This window comes from Suncus etruscus, chromosome 5 (assembly GCF_024139225.1).
Source record: "Suncus etruscus isolate mSunEtr1 chromosome 5, mSunEtr1.pri.cur, whole genome shotgun sequence".
NCBI lineage: Eukaryota > Metazoa > Chordata > Mammalia > Eulipotyphla > Soricidae > Suncus > Suncus etruscus.
Window position 1 is genome coordinate 148,309,985 of NC_064852.1, and position 19,804 is coordinate 148,329,788.

A 19,804-nucleotide genomic window follows, 5' to 3' on the forward strand; every position below is an offset into this window, starting at 1 on the left:
CATGCGAATAGCCAATTGTGATGACGGCCAAATGAGTATTACAAACTGTGGTGTGCTATACTTGTTAGAAACTTTTGCTTGTTTAGGGGTCCTACCTGACTGTATTCAGAGCTTACTCCTCACTCTTTACTCAGGGATCACTCCAATCAGTGATCAGAGGATCATATCTGGTGCTGGGGACCAAATCCAGGTCAACTATAGGCAAGACAAGTACCCTACCTCCTGTATTATATCTTTGAGTTCCATGTTAATATTTCCTTTATTTTTATTGATTGGTTTTGGGGCCACACCCAGCAGCGCTCAGAGATTACTCCTGGCTCTGCATTCAGAAATCGCTCCTGGCAGGCTTGGGGGACCTTATGGGATGCCAGGATTCAAACCTGGATCTGTTGTGGGTCAGTAGGTGGCGTGCAAGGCAACCACCCTACCTCTGTGCTATTGCTCTGATCCCTATTATTTTTTACTTAAACTTAACAGAGCTTTTGATGAGGCTAAATTATTCAATTTATTGATTATCAAGACTGTCTGATATCCACCCCTCTTTTATTTTTTGCATGTATTTTAATTATTTGAAAATGAGAGAAAGAGAAGTTAGAAATTTTTACTTTATCTGTGAGATCTAGATACATCTAAAGGGGAGACAGTCTAAAATAGTTTGGGAAGATCTTGTGTACATCTCAAAAAGTGTCCTGTCTAAAAAAATGTAGCTTGTCACATTTTAAAGGTGCTAAGCTCTTCCAAGGAAATTACCTGTCATCCAGTTTCAAAACACTCTGGAAGACTTCAGGTAAATGCTGACACTTTTAATTTTTCCTGAGAGCCATTAAAATAGTAGAAGTTTTGGAACTGTATTTCCATTACATCTTGATGGGCCAAATGGTTGAATAGACCAAATGATAAGGATCTTTTCTCTATGATGAAGCACCAAGAAAAATCCTGAGCTGGCACCTTGAAAAATAATTGCAGATCAAGTCTCCAAGTTTTTCCATTCCAAGCCTCTGCAAGAAGTTTGCTTGCATTAGGAAGGTGTCTTTGTCCCTGCAAATAAAATATTGTGTCCATCCTGTTATCTCCCCAGTAAATGGTACATTGCCTCTCAGTCTGCATTAAAAAATAATTGCTTCTTGCTAAAGATAGAGCTGCCGCGTGATCCAGAAATTCCATTTCTGGGTATCTCCCTGAAAGATAGAAAAACATCAACATAGAAAGTTCTATCCATCCCAATGCTCATTATTATTATAGCTATCAAAAAACCCATCAGTAGATGAGTGGATAAAGAAAATGTGGTACACTTATACAATGGAATATTATTCAGCTATACAAAAGGGTAGATTTTTTGCTATGTAGCAAAATGTAAGAAATTGGGGGGGTGTAAAAAAATAAGTCAGAAGGAAAAATATCAGTAATGGATGACCTCACCCCTAGGCACAATATATTGATGTGAAATTAAGCAGCAAAACAAAATAAAGACATTGGTCATAAAACTACAATTCCCCAAGAGGATCAGAAAAGGGAGAAATTGTAGGTAGAAAATAATGAGTAGGTAGAAAAATAAGGAGTTAAAAATGGGTGCCTCTTGGTGTATATGATAAAGGTATTTCTCCCTCTTAAGGATGGTAAGAATCAAGAGGGTGTGGCTCATGGAAATAAAGGATCTTGGCAGTGGTTAAAACCTTGGGGATAGGGGCCAGAGAGATAGCATGGAGATAAGGCATTTGCCTTGTATGCAGAAGGTCAGTGGTTCGAATCCTGGCATCCCATATGGTCCCCCGAGACAGCAAGGAGCAATTTCTGAGCGTAGAGCCAGGAGTAACCCCTGAGCGCTGCCGGTTGTGATCTAAAAACCAAAACCAAAAACCAAAACAAAAAACAAAAAACTTTGGGGATAACCATAGGCTACTGTTGGGTACTAAAAAAAACATTTGTTCATTGAGTTTTGCTTTTGCTCCTAGCCCAACTATAGGAGTTTGGGTAGTTTGAAGGAGAAATGGTTTGTTACCTAACAGAGAAATTCGTTGCTGTTGAATTCAATTCTTGGAACTGACAGATCTTCACATTCTCAACTTGGAGAAAATCAATTCATTTCAGTTAGAGATGAGGATTTTCACTATAAACTGGCATGTGGTTAACTGGAGTTAACCCATTGAATGGGTCAGCACCTTTTACCATTCTCTTTCTCCTTTGTAACTGCTGGAATATGATCAGAGAGTTGCCCTTGCATCTATTATTTTGACAAATGCTAATCAGAGATAAGATTCTGATTTTAAATTCAAATTCACTCTGTACTCTTTAACTTTTCTAACACTGTGTGCTTCTGATAGTTTAATTTGCATGATTTTAAAATATGCATTTATGGCTATAATTTTATTTATCTGAGTGATCTTTAGTTTTCAGAGACATCCTCCCAAGTGTGTAAGTCCTGCACAAGTGTGTAAGCCGGGGATCCATTTGCAACAGAGATAGAGAATTAAACAATAGTTCAACTCCATATAACAGTTGTTTTCAGGATAGTACAGCATAGTAGTTAGGACCTTCAGCATATTGCTCTACCCCCTTCATTCCATGTTTGTCAACTGCATGAGAAGGCACTTCCAAGGAGTTATTTAAGTCTCTAAGTTTTATCACCATGTTTTAATGGAAATAGTAGTATTTGTCAGGGTTTTGAGACAATTCCAGTAGAATGGCAAACATAGAGGCTTAGTTCTTAGAGACTTAGAATTTAGGCTGCTGTCACATAATCTAAACTAACAATGTCCTGAACCTTCTGATATTTAATTCTCATTCAAGTTTACTTATATCATGGGCTTGCTCCTTCTTTCACTCTATATTCCCTCCCATCTTAGACAACCTTGTAGGAGCAATTTCTGCTGTTTTCATGACAGAGGAAAGAGGGGGTTCCACAGCTTCTGCTTGGAGTTATCATGCGGCACTTCTTTCATACCTAATGGGCTAAAGCTAACCAGTGGCCAAGTCTCTTTCAGCAAGTGGGTTTGTGCTACCCTAATTTTCAGGGTCCACTCACTGGCACAAAGCAAGTGCTCTAGAAACTGTTAGTTTATGTGATTTTTATTTTTAATTTAACTTAATTTGGGGGGACCACACCTGGCAATGCTCAGGGGCTACTCTTGGTTCTTCATTCAGGACTTACTTCTGGCAGTGCTAAGGGGACCATATGGGATGCCAAGGATAGAACTTAGGTCAACCAGTGCAAGGCAACCTATCAGTCTGGATACTCATTTTTTTTATTTTTTAAAACCTGTTCTCAATATGTGGCAAACCATCGAAATGATCCCTGAAAGAATATATTCTTTATTTTTTGGCTAGACATAAGTCATTTTGGGGTGTCAACACCCTCTACTGATAAAGATGTTTGCCAGAAGGTTCCTTCAGAACAGATGAAGATGCTGATTGCATCCTTTGACTTTTCCAGGGAAGGTGGTCTATGGAGAGCCGATCGCAGCTGGCCTTGGCACAGATGGCACACACTACTGGCACAAAGATTGGCATCATGCAGCTCACCATGTGATGGGGCCACCCCTGCGCCCAGACCCTTCAACACCTGACTTTCTCATGAATCTCTTGGCTAAGTAATCATTCAACAGATCATCTTGAAGTGTTTTGCCTATTTACAATGTTTCATGTGTCTCAGATTTGGGGAGGGGGTAGGCCAAGAAGCTCTTGACCTCTTAATCTAGGACCTTCTCTTAACCCCCCAGTATATCTCTTTCATTTGATGTCCACCAAAAAGTTCCACATCTAGAGAACAAAAGACATTGATGGTATTTACTAAATAGAACAGCCGGGGTTCTCCTGGACACAGATCCACCACATCATTTGAAATTAATATTTTCCTTCTCTCTCTGTCTCTTTTGTTTTTGGTTTTTGGGCCACACGCCTGGAAGTGCTCAGGGATTAATCCTGGCTATGTGCTCAGAAATTACTCCTGACAGGCTCAGAGAACCATATGGAATCCCAGGGATCCAATCCAGGACAGTCACATGCAAAGCATATATCCTCCCTGTTATGATACCACTCTAGCCCATCTCTTCTCTTTTGTTTATTTTTGGGGGGGGTAAGGGTAGAGATGTTGGGTCACACCTGGTGACGCTCAGGGGTTACTCCTGGCTCTGTGCTCAAAATTGCTCCTGGCAGGCTCAGGGAACCATATAGGATGTTAGGAATTGAACAGGGGGTCTATTGGGGTTGAATGCCTGCAAGGCAAATGCCCTACTGCTGTGCTATCACTCTGTCCCATCCCTTCTCTTGTCACCACTAGTTGCCCAGATCCCACTGCTCTGTGCCTTGTTTTATCATCCAGTATTATTGATTATTTTTATTTTTATACTGCCATAATAACTCTGTAAAAAGGCATAGCAGATCATAATCCAGGGCACAGACATGATAGTCTGAAGATGAAGAGTTTTGCTCTCAAGGACATTCCATGAAAGGTTGGTTGTATTAATTTTAGAGGTGCTGCTTTCTGTGCCACTATGACCATTGTTCTCAAGTCTTCCACCATCTGTTGCCTTCCTGCCTGCCTCCCTGTTCATGGATGTTCAGATATGGATTTTTAAAGAACTTATTCTAACTGCTCTTTCATTCTGCCTCCTTTTGAATTTCTGCTCTTACACTGCTGAGATACCATATTTTTTCTCTATAAAATACACTTGACCGGGGCCCGGAGAGATAGCACAGCGGCGTTTGCCTTGCAAGCAGCCAATCCTGGACCAAAGGTGGTTGGTTCGAATCCTGGTGCCCCATATGGTCCCCTGTGCCTGCCAGGAGCTATTTCTGAGTAGAATGCCAGGAGTAACCCCTGAGCACTGCCGGGTGTGGCCCAAAAACCAAAAAAAAAAAAAAAAAATACACTTGACCATAAGATGCACATAGTTTTAGATGATGAAACAAGAAAAAATATTCTAAAGCAAATGGTGTACTAATAAATGCAATAAAAAGAAGAAAAATAAAAAAATTGTATACTAAACTATTTAATAAACTATAAGAGAATAATATTTCAACCTTGTTAAGCAAACAGCAGTCAATGTGACATTAAGGATAATTATGACTGTCATTAACAAATTGGGAGAGTTTAAGTTTCAAGTATTCTTCTAGTTTTCTGGGAACCCTAAGAACTCCTCATCACTGGAGTCAGCATTTGCTCATAGCATGCACAGACATTTCCCCCCATCTTTTGGGTGGGTAGTGCATCTTATGGTACAAAAAATATGGTACTTCATAAATTGGAGCAGAATTCTCATCTCTGGTGACACCCACATCATCAACCATTCACTCCTCTGCTCTTTATCCTGTTGCTACTGAGCTAGGAGCTGGCCTGGAGGACCTGCCTGTTCCTCTGTGGGTTTCTTTATGGAATCTTCATTTTTGTTCTTTACAGTGATCCTGAAACTCATGTTCCTCAAGGGCAGGGCATGATCCTTTTGGGTGGACACTTAGAATCGTCAGACCAACTCATATGTAGAACTAAGGAGTGATGGAAGCTCAGACTAGTTTGACAAAGTCAAGCATGACCCACACTTCTTGGGAGAGTATTTTTCCAAAGGCACATTCTAGAACAGAGACAGGAGTAGGGCAACAATCTCCACCCAAAAGGAAGCCCTTTTCCGTTGCTGCATCTGACTTTCAGTTGCAAAGAGAGCCAGGAGGCTAAGGAAGATTTGGGTTGCGTTTTGCTGATGGTCCATCTCCTCTCCACTCACTCTGCTGGGCTTGTCTCTTACAGTGACGATTTGAGCACAACAGGGACCGACCACTGCACATTCAACACCAGTCAGAAAGCCCTTGGGAAGGATGATTTTACCAAGATTCCTAATGGGGTAAATGGTGTTGAGGACCGGATGTCAGTCATCTGGGAGAAAGGCGTGGTGAGTGTCTCAAGTTTCTCTTCTGCCCAGGCCTAATCTGTTCTCAGACCAGATTTTGAAGATCACAGCCTTCTTAGAGAATCTTGGTTCTCATTAGAGAAAAGGCTGAGAACACATGGCATCTCCCTCATCCCAGGTTCCCAAGGAAGAAACATATTTTTCTGCATAGGTTAGCTTAGTATAGTTTAATTTGGGGAAGGGTACTCCCAACAATAGTTAGGATGCCTGGAGGCCACAATGCAACAGAACTCTGGGGCTATATCTGATGGTGTTTTGGGAGACTGTGTGGTGTGAGGAATCAAATGAGAGTCCAGTGGGTACAAGGCATGTACCTACCTTATACTATTATTTCTGTTCAACACAGGTTAGTTTAGAGTAGAGTTTTCCAATCTTATTTGGCCTACCAGCCCCTTTCAAAAAACAACAACAACAACAACAACAACAACAACAATACTCACCACCCTCTTGGAAATGTATTTTCTTGTTTTTTTTTTTACTTATATTATAATACTGTGACTTACCAAGTTGTTCATTATACAGTCACTTCAGGCTTTAAATATTCAAACACCTACAGTATCCTAATACCAGTGTGGCCTTTCCTTCACCAGTGTCCCCAATCTCCCACCCACCATCATAGCCTGACTTTATGTAGGCACAAACAAATTTACTTCATATTGTTATTACAACACAAAGACATTATCAAAACTTTTTGATAAGGGTCAATTCATAATAATTGCCAATAGCTAAAGTTATTGTCTGAGGATTTACTCTGATGGTTCGTGTTAATTGTGCCTTCTGTGTTACAGTTTAGGATCGCCTAATTTGGTGGCCCCATAACATTTTGCTGTACTTGGCTAATACTACTATGAACTTTCGATGTTTTGTGTGTGCAGTCACATGGTCCAGAATCTATAAATATGGAACTAATTTTTTGGCTTTGAAATTTGATAAGGTTAAATTGTGGAGCTTTTCTGTGTAAGGGTATCAGGTATGGTTGTGGACTGCTGTGCCTTTAGGCAGAAAGGGGAAACTTTTCAACCTCCATTCCTAGAAAACTCCAGAGTCAACCTGGACTAGAACGCCTGGGAAGAGTCACCGACTATATTCTTTTGGAGCTTGGAAAAGGAGCTGGTGTTTTTCTACCAGGAAAATGGCAAATATGATAGAGGCTGCTGGATTTTCCAGTAGTAGTGAAAGAATTTGGATCAACTCCGTTTCAAGAATACCCCAGAGTTTTCTTGTTTTCTTTTTCTTTCTTCCTTCCTTCTTCCTTCTTCTTCTTCTTCCTTTCTTCCTTCCTTTCCTTCCTTCCTTCCTTCCTTCCTTCCTTCCTTCCTTCCTTCCTTCCTTCCTTCCTTCCTTCCTTCCTTCCTTCCTTCCTTCCTTTCTTTCTTTCTTTCGTTCTTTTTCTTTCTTTCTTTTCTTTCTTTCTCTCTTTCTCTCTTTCTGTCTGTCTTTCTCTTTCTCTTTCTCTTTCTTTCTGTCTTTCTCTCTTTCTCTTTCTTTCTGTCTTTCTCTCTCTTTTTCTTTCTGTCTTTCTTGTTCTCTCTTTCTCTTTCTTTCTTTCTTTCTTTCTTTCTTTTTCTTTCCTTCTTTCTTCTTTCTCTGTCTCTTTTTCTTTCTTTCTTTCTCTCTTTCGTTCTTTCTTTCTTTTCTTTCTTTCTTTCTTTCTTTCTTTCTTTCTTTCTTTCTTTCTTTCCTTCCTTCTTTCTTTCTTTCTTTCTCTCTTTCTCTCTTCTCTCTCTCTTCTTTCTTTTTTCTTCTTCTTTCTCTCTTCTCTTTCTTTCTTTCTTTCTTTCTTTCTCTTTCTCTCTTCTTTCTTTCTTTCTTTCTTTCTTTCTTTCTTTCTTTCTTTCTTCTTTCTTTCTCTTTCTTTCTTTCTTTCTTTCTTTCTTTCTTTCTTTCTTCTTTCTTTCTTTTCTTTCTTTCTTTCTTTCTTTCTTTCTTTCTTTCTTTCTTTCTTTCTTTCTTTCTTTCTTTCTTTCTTTCTTTCTTTCTTTCTTTCTTTCTTTCTTTCTTTCTTTCTTTCTCTTCTTTTCACCATATCCAGAGACACTCAGGGGTTACTCCTGGCTCTGCACTCAGAAATCACTCCTGGGTTGGGGAACCATATGAGACCCTGGGGGATCGAACCACAGTCTGTCCTAGATCAACTGTGTTCAAGGCAAACAATGCCCTACTGCTGCACCACTGCTCTGGCCCCACCCCAGAGTTTTCAGTTTATAGTCTGGTTTCACCTGGAAAGATTCAGCTGCTGAGATTACTTGAGTCTGTCAGGTAGCTGGGCTATTTTTGTAGGAGGGTATCTGGTTTGATTGTGGTGTTCTCGAGGTCTGGATTCTTCTATCCAAAATGATCTGTCATATGATTCTTCTTTCTCAAACTCTTTCTTTCTTCTTTATCACTAGTGGGGTGCTATTTAAATATTTAGTTTATATCAAAGAATATTCCACATTTTTCTCTTCATTCCCTTTCCCTTGACCTTAACTGTAATGATCTCATCTCTTTTTTTTTTTGGTTTTTTGGTTTTTCACACCCGTTTGATGCTCAGGGGTTACTCCTGGCTAAGCGCTCAGAAATTGCCCCTAGCTTGGGGGGACCATATGGGACGTCGGGGGATCGAACCACGGTCCTTCCTTGGCTAGCACTTGCAAGGCAGACACCTTACCTCTAGCGCCACCTCACTGGCCCCAATTATCTCATCTCTTAGCACCTATTTTATTACCAAAAAAAAAAAACTTCATTAGAGTAGATTTTCATCATTCATCAGGGATATGAATGGCTTTCAAGAGATTAAACATTTCTTCATCATATACAGGAAATGTGTTATTTTCTAAAACATTAAGGTAATTGACTTAGGGGCATATTCCTTTCAGGTTATGGTTCTTAATCATTGGTTACTACAAATTTTCTATTATAATTCAATAGTCTTAAGGGCATTATTACCAAATAAATGCACAGAAGTCTAAATTTAACAAATCTGAGATATTTTACTAGAGGGACTCAATGTTCCGGAGTCTATCAACAGTGTGGTCTCTGTTAATTCACTAACTCTGGCACTTATTTCATCTCAATTTAGGTTGTACAAAATTGAATTCTCTGAGCACATTTTTTTTTTCAGAAAACACAGTCATCTGAAAAGGCATATCTTCACTTACTATTTTGTCTGATGTCTACAGGAACATCTCATGAATTTTGGTTCTGCAGTAAATCAGTCAAATCATAGATAGATTAAATGGTGGTTGTTACCTTTAAATAAGAATGGAATAGATCACTGACAAGACTTAGTAATTCTTTTTGATGTTGATGTTTTTTGTTTTTGGGTCACACCCAGCAGTGCTCAGGGGTTACCCCTGGCTCCATGCTCAGAAATTGCTCCTGGCAGGCTCGGGGGACCATATGGGATGCCGAGATTTGAACCACCTTTCTTCTGCATGCAAGGCAAATGCCTTACCTCCATGCTATCTCTCCGGCCCCAACTCTTAGTGATTCTGGGAAGGATAGGAAAAATTAATGATGAATTCTTTTATTTATGTATTTTAAAAATTCTGTGAGGTTTTGGGGCCATACTCCTGGCTCTACACCCAGAGGTCCTTCCTGGCAGAGCTCAGGGGACCACATACTTTCTTGGGAGTTGAACCCCAGCTGGTGCATACAAGGCAAATACCCTAATGCTGTACTGTAGTTTCGCCCCTTGGGGAATGCCTTTCAACTGACAGTTGTTTGGAAAGTTGTCTTTAAACTTCCATAAGTTACCTCTTCAATTCCATCATTATCTTTATGATTAATATTTATTAGTATCCACAGATATGCTTGTACAGAATTAGGTACAGTTAGTTCTGTTTAGTTATAATAGATATGGGCCTTACATGCATATTAATTAGAGTATTTTATAAACACTTGATTATAAGAACAAAGGCATCTTCTTTTTCGAATTGTGTTACAGCACAGCGGTAAAATGGATGAAAACCGATTTGTAGCCGTTACCAGCACAAATGCAGCTAAAGTCTTCAATCTTTATCCAAGAAAAGGAAGAATTGCTGTGGGATCTGATGCTGACATAGTGATTTGGGACCCAGAAGCCACAAGGTAAGTCTGAGTTCTTAAGGAAAAACCCACCAACTTGCAAAGAAATTCTTCACTGTTCTTGATCAGCTGTTTCTCACATAGTGATTTATGTAGGCACACTCAGGTATGTCGAGACTGTGTACAAGATAAATGTTTTGATGTACCAATATTCCCTTTACTTAGCATGGAGAATTTAAAGTGTTTTGGGTTACTCCTTGGATAGGTGTGTCAAAGGCATGTGAATGAACCACTTTGGTGCTTGGCAAGGATCTGCATTCACGTGAAAGGAAGGTACAGAGCAATGGAGGAAAGAAAAGGCTTCATTTGAAAAGGGTTGAATGGAAAACACAATATAATGACAGCCCTTTCAAAGCTTTCCAAGAAAAAAAATTCCAGCACAAAGAATGTCAGTTGAAGTCAGCCACATTTTCCAGTTGAGTTCATCCTGAATCTATTATTCCCATAGAATCCTAGCATTTTTCTTTTCCATTTCCATATTTTGTGTGAATATTGCAGGTCTGGCAAATTCCTCCAAATCAGGAAAGTGTTCAATGGAAGCAGAAGTTGTGCTCATTTCCCCTGATGGAATGCTAACAAAGAAGGCTAGCATCCACATCCTGATTTGTTCTTTTTCATGAACTTTTTTAGATATGATGAAGAAGTAGCACATGCTATGCATGTGCACAATAGGTATGCATGCATGCGTGTATTTACATCTGTAGGTTGTGCTAGGCCCTCCATATTCATTGTATTTTCCAAAGTCTTCTGAGCTTTTGTTATTGCAGTATGCCAAGACAGTTGCTGCTGGTAGTTTCTTTGGTAGATATTGTCACAAAGTCTCAATTTTAATTCAATGTTCCTGGTCTCTCTTTGGACAGAAAACAATCAAGCAAACAACATGCAAACAACAACAACAACAACAAGACTAATTGAGAAGCAGTAGTTTAAAATGCTATGATTTGGGCTGGAGCAATAGCACAGTGGTAGGGCATTTGCCTTACATGGTACCAACCCAGGACAGACCTGGGTTTAATCCCTGGCATCCCATGTGATTCCCTGAGCCTACCAGTAGCATTTTCTAAGTGCAGAGCCAGGAAAAAAAAAACCCTGAGTACCACTGGGTATGGCTCAAAAAGTAAAAGTAAATAAGTAAATAAAATGATATGAATTTAAGAAATGATTCCTCAGATTGCTTGTTAGTTTGATTTTCACATTTGGCTCTCAACTCCAGCCTGCTCTCTCCTAAGGGTACAGTTCATGTCATTTATGGCTCCTGATGGCAGATACCCCCCCTGTTCTCACCTCAGTTGATAATGTATCAAGTTCAGTGAGCAAAGTGGTAAGGGCATATAATTCACTTCCATGTCCTGGGATACTAACAAGGACCAATTCAGGGTCCCAGTTAGAATGGAGCAAGAACTAGTTCCCAAAGAGTAAATATCTTATCATCAGATGATCTTAGCTCCCCTCTTTACATAAGCAACGGAGCCCAGGAAAACCTGCTAGGACATTTATTAGTGGGGCTGGAGAGACAGTATAGAGAAAAGGTACTTGCTTTGCTGGCAAGTATCCTAATTAGATTTTAGCACTGTAATTGGTCCACTGAGCACTTCCAGGAGTGATCTCTGAGTACAGAGCCTCGAGCAAGCCCTAAGCGACTCCAGGTGTGGCCCAACCCCTCACTCCAAAATATCAATCATTCTTTGTATGACCATGAAAAGCAATAGTCAATGGTTGAGATATGGTTGGCTCTCTGTTGAGTTGAATTAATGTGTATGTCTAGTATGCTGCCTAAGAGGTCATGATGCTTACATAGTTTGGGGAGATGATGAGATTGGACCATGCCCATCTCTGCTTACTCCTAGTTCTGTGCTCAGGGGTCCTAGCAATGCTCAGGAAGACCATATATGATGTTGGGGATTGAACTTTAATCCCTAACTTTATACTTTGATGACCCAAATTTCATAGTTTAATCCCTTCTTTTTTCTTTTCTTTCTTTCGTTTTTCTTTTCTTTTCCTTTTCTTTTGTACCACGGATGGAACCCAGCCCTCTAGCCATGCCAAATGTATGCTTAGTCCATTGAACTTTCTTCCTGGCTCCATTCTTTATTATTTTTAAGTTAAAACCAGGTTTACTTGGAGGTACTAAAAAAGGCAAAGGTGTGGATAAGAAAGGAAGAGAGTAAAACATGCAAGAGAGAGAGAGAGAGAGAGAGAGAGAGAGAGAGCACCAGCTTCTCCAAAGGCACAGAGAATCCTAGTACACAACCCACCATGAAAGTAGGGAGTAGGAAAATCCACATCTCAAGAGGGGAGATGCAGGTGACATGTGCAGATGGGAACATATATACTCAGGCCCAGGGAGCACTATGTGCCTCCATTCTTATTTTCAATGATGTGGCAAGACCATTCCCACTTGGATCCCCATACTTGGTGTCACTTGTAGCCCCCATGGTGGTGTTGATTTCCAAGCTAATTGTCAAGCCCCATCTTCCCTGGGCCCCTGAACTCATGGGAATGTCTGAAACTAAGGTGATCACTCATCCCCTCCTCCCTTCCTCTGTCACCACCTGGGACTTGCGGGAGGTGTTCAAAGGCTGTGATGGTGCCTATAAATGAGTCCTGTTTTTGAATGTAAACATAGACCATATGCTTCAATGTTTTAGCTGCTGATTTCACTTGTATTTTTTTGAGGGGGGGGGGGCCACATTTGGCAGCACTGAGGGGTTACTCCTGGCTCCTTGCTCAGAAATCATTCCTGGCAGGCTCAGGGGACCATATGGGATGCTAGGTTGGCAAATACCCAATCCACTGTGCTACTGCTCTAGCCCTTCACTAGTGTTGTTTTGTCCTGTGTTTCTATGTGCTTGCTCAATTCAGAATAATACAGGATGATGTAGGTATTTAGGTTCTTTTAAAAATGTTTTTAAAAACAATCTATGAATTACCTGCTTAATTTCCTTCATTTCAAGCCTGAGAATAGCCAGCTTAAGGTCAAACTTGAACATTTCTGTGCCTTTGATGCTTCTCTTTCATCAGTTCTGTGAGAGTTCTTTGCTTTATAATTATGATAACAGAAAATGAAGTATTTACAGTTTCTTGTATGTGTCTTGAAAGTAAATGTGGATTCTGGCCTTTGTGGTTGGCACTGTCTTCTGTTGACTGTTTCTGCCTTGGGGCTAAGCACCCTGAAAACAGCTTTCCCTAGGATCCCCGGGGCCAGGACCCAATTTCAGCCCCTTGATTACAGTTCTAAGGGGCCTTGGGCAGGTCCATTATGGTCCCTAAATATTAAATTTCAGATGTTCAAGGAGTAAGAATTATTATCAGTTTTTCATATCAAGTTTGTGCTAACCTAAGAGAAGGGAAATGCTTTGTGAACCAAGAGGTTGTGATACAAAGATAAATGTGTATTGTGGCAATTTTTAAATGTAATTTTTAAATGCGTTCTTTATTGAATCACTGTGAGATACAGTCACAAAGTTGTTCATTAATAAGTTTCACAATGTCCAACACTCATCCCTTCACTAGCACACAATTCCCGCCACCAATGTCCCAATTTCTCCCACCTGCTTTGGATTTTCCTCTCTCTCTCTCTCTCTCTCTCTCTCTCTCTCTCTCTCTCTCTCTCTCTCTCTCTCTCTCTCTCTCTCTCTCTCTCTCTCTCTCTCTCTCTCTCTCTCTCCCCCTTTCTTTTTCTTTTATCCTAAGGGACCCTTTGATAATGATAATTGAACATTTTCACTCTAGACAAAAATCTTTTTGTTGTTGTTTTGTTTTGGAGCCACACCCAGCAGCACTCAGGCCTTACTCCTGGCTCTGCACTCAGGAATCACTCCTGGCATTACTTGGGGAACCATATGAGATGCCAGGGATAGAACCCAGGATATTGGGCAAGTACTCTGCTTGCTTTACTATTAACTATTTGGCATCCCAAATGTTTGTGGAGTTACCTCCCAGCAGTCAGGAGTCACCAGATCTACCTTCTGTGACCCCAGTGGGCCACATGGTGCTAGGGCCAGAGCCAGAGGCCTCCTGCATGTCAGGCAGCTGCTCTGGCCCTTCATACCTTCTCCCCAGACTCTATTGTGGCTATTTCATATCTATACTATATATAATTATATGTATATACATATAATTACATGTGGCCTTGATCTTCACAGTATATTTTGCTCTTTCTTGGCGTGGGAGGCTGAGGAAACCTGCCCTGCTATTTCCCTGATTCTCAGGTTCCTTTTTTTTAACCTGAACTTTTTCCCCACCCTTATTCCCTCCACCCCCCCACTGTATCCACCATCCTTTAGAAAAATGGAGAAATATTCTGTTCACTTGGCAGGATGTATATAAATTATCTAGTCCCCTTTGGATTTCTCTGACTTATTCTCTGTCTTCCTTCTCCAACCCTTTAATTTAAGAATTTTCTCGAAGCCACTATCTGAATTTTTTGCACTATCATTATTCATTGTGTTCAATGTAGAAATTGCAGAATGTGGGAAACAGACAAAGGGTGGTCGGCAGAGGAAGCTTCAAAGCATAATGAAGCTGCAGGAATTGTTGGAGGAGGAGGAGGAAGTACAGTTTTCTGGGGTTCTTATTCAAAGAGAGAGGATTTTGCAAAAACTCTGCACGCTTTGATTGCTTATCTAGGTCGATCAGAGAGCTGCTTTCTCTATTCTGGGCTGGTTGTTCAGAGAACATTGTTCCTCTGGGTTAGCAGCACCGACCAAAATTTATGCTGATGACCTCAGCCGGGACCTTTTCTGCTGCGCGACAATATTTTTAGCTTTCTCTGACTGTCCATACATCATCGACAGCTGCCCAGAGTCCACAGACATCCTGCCTGTGTCCCAGCCTGCCCGGCTCCTTGCAACTGAGATCTAATGTATGCTTCACATGTGGTCACCAACTGCCAGAGGATGTTCTCCCAGTTTAGCTCACTCTTCAGATCTCATACATATATGCCCATGTGTGTGTGTAATGGTGTAGTGTGTATAGTCGATAATGTGGTGCCAGGGATCAAACCCAATCAAGGCAAGTGCTCTCCCACTAAGTTGCATCCACAGTCCACGCATTCCGCTATACCTGGCTCTGCGCTCAGGAGTGACCTCTAGTGGTGCTGGGGTGAATCATGCTTGATGCTGGAAATTGAATCTGGGATGCCAGGCAACTATGTTCACCCTGGGAGTTCACCCTCCAGTTTTAATTCCATTATTTTCTCTTTTGTTTGTCTTTTGTTTGAAAGTTACTCCCTGGGTTAGGGGGGAATCTATATCTCCCGGATGTGAAGTTTGTGCTCTGTCCTTGGAGCTGTCTTTGTCGGCCTGTCCTTGGAGCTGTCTTTGTCGGCCTCTCATTTCAATTGTTGGGTTTTAAAATATCTCCCTGTCTTGAGAACAATTAATGGAGTATATTCCCTGCATGTGTGAGGCCCTGGGTGCAATCCCCAGGGCCTGGGGATATTCCTGGTTCTCATTCAGAAATTACTCTTAGTGGACTCAGGGACCAGATGGGAATCTGGAGATGGAACCTAGGTTGGCTGTGTACAAGACAAATGTACTTCCCACTATATATCACTCAGCCCTCTTGGTTCTTGCATTTGCATAGTCCTCGGCCAAAATATACCATTAAAGAGGAGAATAAATGAAACATCTAGACCCGAGTTCAAGCTAAACACTAAGAATGTGAATAAGCACAGTGCTAACTGTTGAAAAAAGTACCTAAAGAAATACTCAAACTTTTTTTTGTTTTGTTTTGTTTTTGGGCCACACCAAATGGTGCTCAGGGGTTACTCCTGGCTGTCTGCTCAGAAATAGCTCCTGGTAGGCATGGGGGACCATAAGGGACACCGGGATTCGAACCAACCACCTTTGATCCTGGATCAGCTGCTTGCAAGGCAAACACTGCTGTGCTATCTCTTTGGGCCCAAAATACTCAAACTTTAAGCCCTCTAAGTTTGTTTGTTTGGGGGCCACACTCAGCTGTCATCAGACTTTACTCCTGGCTTTGTGCTCGCTCACTTCTGGTGTGCTCAGAGGACCATAGGTTTGCTTAGGATCAAACATGCAAGGCAAATGCCTTACATGCTGTACTGTCTCTCTGGCTCCTTTAATTTCTTGCACCTTTCTATCCCTTTCTATTCTTTAACTTTAAATGGTTTTTTTTTTTTAAGTAGTTAAGCTTCCCAGAGAAGTAAACTGCAATTTGTAGTTGTAATCTCCCTAAAGATACATTTTATTTGTCATGGTGGAGGTGAGGAGGACTGGCCAGGATTCCTCATTGGGAGAGGAATAACGACCCAGGAGTTAGAGTTAAATGGAAAAATAATTGAGTATGTGAGGACCTGCTTTAATCCCCAACACCATGGAAGTTATCTCTGTAGTTACTGAGATAGATAAAGAAATAAAAATTCACAGGTTCCATCGCTTAAACCAAGATACCCAAATAATAGCTAAAGAATGTTTTCTAAACCTTTAGCCAGGAAGGATCATTCTTGTGAAATGTTTAAGACCATACAATTCTATGGTATAGAATGATATTTAACTATTTTACATGTCTTATTTTCTTCTAGTTACCTATGGTCAACTTTATAAAATTAAATTTAAAATTAAATAAATAAAACCAGGCATGGATGAAAGGGCCTGGGAGGAAGCAGTTAAAGTCAGGAATCACAGAGTGAGGCATTGAGGATTGAGAAGGTGAAAGAGCACTGAAATGCCTCTCTCTGCTTTATGTTTTCCTACAGACAGGAAATTCCAATTTCCTTTATATTTTTTAATGAAATGCCAGGTACTACACCCAGGGTCTCACACAACCAAACCATGTAAACACACTGAGCTATATCCCTCAGCCTAGAGACGATTATTTTTATTATCATTCTAAAAAAACTTCATTATTATTTCTATACTTTTTTTGTTTTTGTTTTTGTTTTGCTTTGGAGGCTCTATCCCACAATGCTCAGGATTTTCTACTGACTCTATGCTCAGGAAATCACACAGGCATAGAAACCTGTTTGTAGGAATGCAAGGCAAGCGCTCGCCTTATGAGTTTGCTATCTCTTAAGCCCCAGGGAGGCAATTAGAAATGGAGCTCATCTAGTAGAGAAGCATTGCTTAATGCAATGAATGGATCCATCGATTCCTTTTCTTTTTGCAAAACCGCTCCCTTCTATTTTTACCTACCCCATTTTAATATTCGCTGAGGCTGGAGTGTGAAAGAGATTTCTGCATGATCACACCAGCAGAGGTCAGCCCAAAGTTCCCTTTGAAATTTCCTTGAAAGGCTTTTTAAAGGAAAAACAGTGGTCCTAGGGACCACATGCACTTCACCTCATGTCCTAAAGAGGGCGCCCACAGCCCGTACTGAGCTAGGGCGCGCCCAATCAGGCCATTCTGGTTGCTAGTTATGCAAGAAAGCAGGCTCTGGAGAGCAGATACATTTGCTGCTGATTTGGGAATTCATGGTCCATAAATGTTTTGTTTTTGCTGTTGCGGTTTTCATTACTTATTAAAGGCAGGTAGAAGTTAGAGGGGCTTTCACAAGCCATAACTTAAAGAGGAACTTCACTAAAGCTACAGAAGAAGCTCCGAGAATAGGGAAAGCAATGCAGCCACACATTTTCTTCTCTCTCTGCCTCTCTATTTCTCTCTGTCTCTGTCTCTTTCTTTAATGGTCTTATACCTATACAAGGTCAAGATGAGGAATTGAACATGAGCTACTACAAGGGGGAGAGCTAAGAGTCTGCAGAAAAGATTTGGACAGTGTGATGAAAAGGTTCCCTAAAATTTTTCTAGCCTGTCCAAAGCTCCTGCACTAACCAGCTTTTGGGAGCTCTTCACAGTTATTGCACAACCTTGGTTGTGTCTTCCCTTTTCTTTGGAAGTAAAAGACATTGCTGAGTTCAGCTTCTAAGCTTCTGGAACTCCAGCTCATTACCAGGAATATCCCAGAGCTTCCTTAGTTGGATCCAAGTTTCCAATGTCAGGACATAGATTTACTGCCATATGTTTGGCCCATTGCTCGACACCAAGTTGGTAACAAGAGAGTCCATGCCAAGAGAGCAGGAGAAGGATTTTCCTGCTGTGTCAAGACAGGAGCTGGGGGTGTCATAGGGTGTAGACAGAGCTATCAAATTGGCCAACTTGTTAATAATAATGAGTGAGGGTGGGAATGTGAGGACAGGAACATGCCAGCCCAGAGCAGTGCAGGAATCCTGGTTCCAAGGCGAAGCAGTTCTGCCCATGGGCTTGGGTTCTTTGCCTTTCATTAACCAGCACTTAGTTACTATGGGAACCAGCCTTTGCAGTATTTATGAACTCAGGGGAGCTCTCAGAATCTCTCTCTCCCTCTCTCCCTCTCTCTCTCTCTCTCCTCTCTCTCCTCTCTCTCCTCTCTCTCCTCTCTCTCCTCTCTCTCCTCTCTCTCTCTCTCTCTCTCTCTCTCTCTCTCTCTCTCTCACACACACACACACACACACACACATTCTCTCTCACAGCTTCCATGCTGTGTGCACTGGAACATTTTGTGCGCAGTTCTTTCTGGACAGCATAAAGAGCAGAGCTAGCCTTTGACTCAGTTATTATCATATATATGTATGTGTGTATGTATATATATATATATATGTTTGTTTAAACTCAATTATAGCCCATTTTGACCTTGAACATGACATTCTTCAAAGCCCTGTGCTATTTTCCCTGCTTTATATCTTTCCCGTTCTCATGGAAAATAGAGCGAATTTAGCTTTCTGTGCAGTGAAGAGCAGTTACTTGCAGATTTTGAGTTCTCAAGGTATGTGTGTGTGTGTGTGTGTGTGTGTGTGTGTGTGTGTGTGTATGTGAGAGAGAGAGAGAGTCAAGAAACAAGGGCTAATGGGTATGTGGGCATTGCTGGATGCAATTATGACAGATAAGAAAAGAGGCAATCTTCCATCAGTCATAGTATTAATATGACTTATTATTATAATAATATCACCAATAACTATATATTTTTAATTTAATTTAATTTAATAATTTAATTTTTGACTATACCTGGCAATGCTCAGGGATTGCTTCTGGCTCTGCACTCATGAATTGTTCTTAGAGGTGCTGGGATAGAACCTTGGTCAGTTACATACAAGGCAACTGCTATACTATTGCTCCAAGGCTATTTCTTTCCTATGAAACTGAAGGCAACCAGCGGTGCTGGGGCTACTCCTGGTTCATTGCTTGGGGTCATTCCTGGCTGTGGGGGGGGAATGACACCATGCAGTACCAGGGACTAAACCACAAATTGCCCTCAGCCCTGTGAGCTAGACCCATCCTAGCCTAACCAGACATTGTGCTTTGAAGTTGCACATGATGTGTCATAGATTAATTTAATAGTAGTCTCTCCCTTTCCCTTTTCTTCACTGTTATTGTTGCCGTATACCCAGCACTTACACAGTTGAGGCATGCTGTATGCTGGGGAGTACTCTGGAAGTATTGGGGTTAATACTCCCAGATGAGGTGGTGCTGAGGGTTGAACTTGGTCCTCACACATGCAAGGCAGTGCTCTCACCCCAAGGCACATCTGAACTCAGTGGATTGATCAGATCAGACAGCGTAAGCTCTCTTTTAATAAGTGTTTGTACATGAACATGCAGGAGCACAGTTACTGCATTCCTTGAGACCAAAGTTTTTTTTAGCAGTGTATTTATTTATTGATTGATTGATTGATTGGTTTTTGGGTCACACCTGGAGATGCTCAGAAGTTACTCCTGGCTCTGGATCAGAAATCACCCCTGGCAAAGTTGGGGGACCATACGGGATGCCAGCAATCAAACCTGGTCCGTCCCAGGTCAGCTACATGCAAGGCGAGTGCCTTATCACTATGCTATCTCT

General features: G+C 41.1%; 1 protein-coding gene across 1 annotated transcript in view; it reads left to right on the forward strand.

Annotated features, from left to right (window-relative positions):
• DPYS (dihydropyrimidinase) overlaps positions 1-19,804 on the forward strand; it is a 112,512-nt gene that overhangs the window by 43,543 nt on the left and 49,165 nt on the right. The window contains exons 5-7 of the mRNA XM_049772945.1: positions 3,431-3,587; positions 5,741-5,882; positions 9,829-9,971. Coding sequence (XP_049628902.1) covers positions 3,431-3,587; positions 5,741-5,882; positions 9,829-9,971 — 442 coding nt within the window. The remainder of the gene's footprint in view (positions 1-3,430; positions 3,588-5,740; positions 5,883-9,828; positions 9,972-19,804) is intronic.